Raw genomic sequence first — 6,000 nt, forward strand, 5'->3', positions numbered from 1 at the left:
AACCTTCAGTCTGTGGCCTCAACAAGATGATGGTGTATAATCAATAAAAAGCATAAATGTATGGGAATATAACATTAGCTTTGTGTTTTCTTTTGTTATAAACAATAGTGACTCTATTACAGACCTAATTCCTTTTTGACCTAATTCTTCTTTAGTTTTCTTGTCGTAATTTCTTTATTTTGTTGAACACCTCATTTGAATTTGTTTTCGCTTACATGTGGCCATCACAAACACACACACACACACACACACACACACAGAGTCATTAAGTCCCACTGGGCTCTGAGCGACTGTGTATAGCCCATCACCTGCTCCTATTGGCTGTGTGCCTCTCTGGCTAAGAACATCTTCACACCTGCGTTCATTAGTGTCACATGATGACACGACTGCAATCAGAGGTGTTAAACACTGAACAAGCTGTAACATCAACATATGATGCAATCTTTGCTAAATACACTAACAATTCAAAGTAAAGAGTAAACACATTTGTGAAGCAACCTCGACACATTAGCACATGATGCAATCCAGATGAACTTATGTTGTCAGACACAGAAATATCTTCTTCTTCCTCTGTGTGAATGTATTCTGCTTCTGATTATAACACACTGCATTTGGTATGTTCGGCTAATTGCAATAGTAAATTTGAATATATCAGTTTTTTATATTTATAAAATCTTAAACTTAAATTGTTCAGAACGACTGAACCTGAATATAACCATGTAAAATATGATGTGATTTTACTACATTACACATAGTAAACATATTAACATAGTATAAAATACAGTAAAGGTACTTGTTTTTAAACTCTGGATGACCCTTACTATAACCATTTAAATATGAAGTCATTTTCAAGTATCACACCCACTCAAAGGTTGTCAGCCATGTTCCCAACATGACCAGGTCACTCAAAAGATAGTTGCAATATGTGTTTCCCTGTGTTCAATTTGTTGTTTTATATTTCAAAATCCTTTTATATGATAACCTGAGGCAAGCAGGCAAGTGTAATTCCTGAGAATGTGTGTTAAACATCACAGAGGTTTCTTTATTATTCCCATTACTGTCAATATGAGGGGGTTTTGAAGCATGTGGGGACAGCTGCTTGGGCCTGTGACAGGTTGAAGATGTCAGTAAGCTACCCAGCACAGGCCCTGAGCATGTATTCCGGTATACCATAGGGCTATCAGCCTTACGTGCATTGTACTATTAGACTATGGCCCCCCCTCAACGGGAGCCTCCAGGCGACCCACCAGGCTTCTCCGGGTGGTCCCGGTGGAAATCCCGAATGAGAGAGTGGTCCAGTATGAGCCGGCGGGACAACCACATCCTCTCCTCTGGACCGTATCCCACACAATCCACCAGGTACTGGTACCCACGGCCCCGTCAGCGGATGTCCAACAGTCGTTGGATCGTGTAAGCCTTGTGGTTGTCGATGATTCGGGTGGGTGGAGGGGCGACGGTAGTAGGGCACAAAGGTCTAGAGGAAACTGTTTCAACTGAGATACATGAAAGGTGGGATGAATCTTCAGGGATGATGGTAATTTCAGTCTGACCACGAATGGGTTAATTACCTTCTCCACCTCAAATGGACCAATGAAACGATGCTTTAACTTCTTAGATTCCACCTGTAATGGAATGTCTTTAGAAGATAGCCAAACCCTCTGACCTATTTGCCACTCTGGTGCGGGGGTCCGGTGACGGTCGGCGATGTGTTGGTTACGCTCAGTGGTCCTCAGCAGAGCCAAGCGAGCACCCCTCCAAATCTCCCTGCAGCGACGCAGATGAGCTTGGCAATTGAGTCCTCCTGGACTGGAAACAAAGGTGGTTGATATCCCAAAGAACACTCAAATTGAGACATACCCATGGCGGCGCAAGAGAGCGAATTGTGGGCATACTCGATCCAGGGATGATGAACACTCCAGGAAGAGGGATTCTGAGCTGTGACGCACCGTAGCATGGACCCCAGGTCTTGGTTGGCTCGCTCCGTCTGCCCATTAGTCTGTGGATGATAACCAGAGGAAAGACTAACAGATGCCCCATTAGCACGACAGAATGCCTTCCATACCTGAGACGAAAACTGTGGTCCCCGGTCAGAAACGATGTCACTGGGGATGCCATGTAACCGGACCACATGGCTGACCAGGAGACCGGCAGTCTCGAAGGCAGTGGGGAGCTTGGGAAGGGGTATGAAATGTACGGCCTTGGAGAATCTGTCCACGATGGTGAGAATGACTGTGTTTCCTTGGGAAAGTGGCAGACCAGTAACAAAATCCAAACCTATGTGACTCCACTGACAACTAGGAACTGGGAGCAGCCGAAGCAAACCGGAGGCCTTGCTGCGTGCGCAGACCATGCAGGCAAGAACAAAGGCACGGGAATCAACCTCCAATGGAAAACAGTCTGGACAGATTATCAGGTTTACCGTTCTTGGAACCTGGACAAAAAGTCAGTGTGAAATTGAACCTGCCGAAGAACAATGCCCAGCGAGTTTGCCGGGAATTTAGTCTCTTGGCGGATTGAATGTAAGCCAGGTTCCTGTGATCCGTCCAGTCGATGAACGGCTACTCAGTCCCCTCCAACCAGTGTCTCCACTCCTCCAACGCCAGCTTAACCGTGAGTAGTTCCCTGTTGCCGATGTCGTAGTTCTGTTCAGTCCCAGACAGGCGTCTGGAGAAAAACGCACAAGGATGGAGCTTCTGGTCAGTCGTAGAGCATTGGGACAGAATTGCCCCTATCCGGAGTTGGAGGCATCCACCTCGACGATAAATTGCAAAGCTGGGTCGGGATGAATGAAGACCGGAGCTGACGTAAACCGTCTCTTCAGCTCTGTAAATGCAGCCTCAGCCTGAGGAGTCCATGAGAAGGATGCTGCGGGGGATGTAAGTTGATTGAGGGGTCCTGTAACCCAGCTGTAGTCCCTAATGAACCGGCGATAGAAGTTAGCAAAACCCAGGAAACACTGAGGCTGCCTCCGAGTGGTTGTTGGGACCACTGAACCACTGCTTGAATCTTCTCTGGATCCGTCCTGACCTGCCCCCTCTCCATAATGTACCCCAGGAAGTCCACCGAATCCACATGAAACTTGCATTTCTCGGCCTTCGCAAACTATTTATTCTCCAGAAGCCTTTGGAGAACTTGTTGCACGTGTTGTACATGCTCCTCCAAAGTGCGGGAAAAAATCAAAATGTCGTCCAGATACACAAATACAGAACGACTCAGCAGGTCTCGGAGGACATCGTTCACTAGAGTTTTGTCAAGTTTTGTGAACATTTCCTCGCCTGTGCACTTAACCTCCAGCGCGGTGCTAAACAACATGTCCTCGTTAAGTTTTCCCTCAAAACGGTATCTGACGAAAACAAGCAGCTGGGCAGAGTTTGATACATCTGTGGATTCATCTAATTGCAAAGCATATTTCCCCTTCTTCACTCTGTTAATCAGCTGGCACTTTATGTCCTGGGCCATGTCCGTGATGCGGCGGGATATGGTCCCGTCAGACAGCGGCACTGCTTCTAGCTCCTGCGCCTGTTTATCCCCATGCATTGTCCGACTCATAGCGATAGCAGCAGGTTTTATTAGGGTTTCCCCGATTGTGTGTGTAATTTTTTGCCTATGCAATTAAATATGTCACCTCATATGATGCCTTTTGAGCCAGAAGTCGATGGCCTTTCTGACGGCGGTTCTCCGCTCTCCTCTGCTGCATTCTCCGCTGGCCTCTCTGTCTTGTCTTTGGTCGGTATTAAAACGTTTCATTTTGAAAAATAATGTCCTATAGGCTTAAAGACTAGTGTATTGATTTGGGCTGTTCGGAAGAAATCTGCACACTGACATGTGTGTGTGACGTCTGTGATGTCTACTGCGGCGCTGTAAAGTGACCTTTCACCTGAAAATGATACTGTCGTTAATCTGTCGTAATCACCTCAGGAGTCACATCGAGAGGATTCTGAAAATCATCTTGCAACCCCCCCTCGGCGTCTTGCGACCCCCCACTTTGGAAATCCCTAATCTAGGGTATGAAAAGACACTACACTGGATATAAGTTTGTTTCCGCATTTGCACGGATGTGAAGCGGTGGTGTGCGTCCTGCCGCGAATGTCAGCTGGTTAACCCGCCGGCCACCCCAAAAGCAACGTTGCGCAGTTTTTGGACTGAGCCGGACACTAGTGAAATTTCTATGCGTTGAGTTTGCCTGTAAAGGCTGAACCTGAGTTTAATAAAATGTTGTGTTTTCTACCCTCCTCTCCTTCCGTCCTTTTATGTGTGTGTGGAAAGTCTATTTCCATGATGTCTTTGTGTGTTTTTTCCTTATCTATGATCAGGAATGTGTGATGGTCGAAAAACACGGAGGATGGGGCTGTAAGCTTTTTGTAGCTAATATTCTTCATTCAGTTCCTGTTGGTTTGTCCTATTAAAGATATCATAATATTCTGTAATAATGTAGGGTTGGAGTCACCAATCTTTGCTACACTGTTGTAATTGAGTCACTGAAGTAAAGTCAGAAGGTGTAATGGCTGAAGAAACAACGTGTATGTTTATATTTTCAAACCTTCATGAATCACGTTCACTATCAGAATCATGATGCCGTTGTCTTAGTAATTACAGAAAACAAAGTACAGAGGAGGGACTTCAGTCTTTGCTGGAGAAGAACATAGCAGTAGTCTGGCATGAGAGACGAGAAGAGATAAATCAGCTGTATAACAGAGAGCTTTGACAGAACTCAGCAGATTCTCACCACCTCCCTCTGCAGATGGAGACTTCAGAAGGAGCTGAACTCTGCTTTCCACAACTCAACAATTCCTGCAGGAAACCCATGCCAGCTCAGTCAGATGCCATGCTCACTTACACCCTGTTGTCCTTCATCTCTGTGCTCACTGTAGCTCTCAACCTGCTGGTCATCAACTCTATCTCCCACTTCAGGCAGAGACACACTTTCATTCTAAGTTTATATATATTCATGATGTAGATTTAAAATAATTAGGCATACATGTCTTCTTTTACATAAGAATGTTTTAGTTAATATTAGATCTGTTTTAAAATATTATATGTTCAAACATGATGTGAAATAACCTTTAAGAAGTCATTCCAGAATAATTTCATGACAATAAGAATGTCCTTTCTTCTACTGCTGTTACTAACAAGCTACTATTGATGATAATCTCATACGTGATGATATTCTTCCTCTCCAGGCAGCTCCACACCCCCACCAACCTCCTCATCCTCTCCCTGGCTGTCTCAGACTTCTTCGTGGGCCTCCTGCTGATGCCGGTTGGAATCCTTTTAATAGGTGCTTGCTGGTTCCTGGGTGACCTAATGTGTGCTCTGTATTATGTTGTATGTTTTTTCATTACATCTTCTTTTGTTGGAAACATGGTGCTCATATCAATTGATCGTTATTTGGCTATTTGTGACCCTCTACGTTACACCACCAAAGTTACTCTGGACAGAACAAAAGTCTGTGTTTGTCTGTGTTGGATTTGCTGTTTTCTCTATAATTGTCTAATTGTAAAGGACTTTCTGAGACAACCTGATTCATATAATTCCTGCTATGGAGAGTGTGTATTTGTCCTTAACTATATCACAGGAACTGTTGACTTTGTCTTTACCTTTATTGGCCCCGTTACTGTCATCATAGTTCTGTATATGAGAGTGTTTGTGGTGGCTGTGTCTCAGGCTCGAGCCTTGCGCTCTCATATTGCAGCTGTTACACTCCAGCGTTCAGTTGGTGGAACTGCTAAGAAATCTGAGATGAAAGCAGCCAGGACTCTAGGTATTGTTGTAGTTGTGTTTATAATGTGTTTCGTTCCATATTACTCTCCATCCATGAAAGGTGAGGATATTGAAGAGAGCAGTTCATCCTCACTTGTTATAGGCTGGCTGCTGTATTTTAACTCTTGTCTAAACCCAGTGATCTATGCCTTCTTTTACCCCTGGTTTAGAAAATCTATCAAACTCATTGTTACCTTTGAGATACTTCGGCCTGACTCTTGTGATACTAAAATACTGTAG

General features: G+C 44.6%; 1 protein-coding gene across 1 annotated transcript; it reads left to right on the forward strand.

Annotated features, from left to right (window-relative positions):
* The first annotated feature begins 4,741 nt into the window (after positions 1–4,741).
* On the forward strand, positions 4,742–6,000 carry LOC115026600 (trace amine-associated receptor 13c-like). The gene is made up of 2 exons (XM_029459474.1): positions 4,742–4,911; positions 5,181–6,000. The coding sequence occupies exons 1-2, from the start codon at positions 4,742–4,744 to the stop codon at positions 5,998–6,000; spliced, it is 990 nt and encodes a 329-aa protein (XP_029315334.1).

The sequence above is a fragment of the Cottoperca gobio genome, chromosome 21, assembly GCF_900634415.1.
Source record: "Cottoperca gobio chromosome 21, fCotGob3.1, whole genome shotgun sequence".
NCBI lineage: Eukaryota > Metazoa > Chordata > Actinopteri > Perciformes > Bovichtidae > Cottoperca > Cottoperca gobio.

What these genes read in the sequence shown, in the direction of transcription:
- LOC115026600 (XM_029459474.1), top strand. Translation starts at nt 4,742, where the DNA reads ATGGAGACTTCAGAAGGAGCTGAACTCTGCTTTCCACAACTCAACAAT. An exon ending in AACTCTATCTCCCACTTCAG is followed by an intron (nt 4,912 to 5,180) that starts GCAGAGACACAC and finishes CTTCCTCTCCAG; the next exon opens with GCAGCTCCACACCCCCACCA.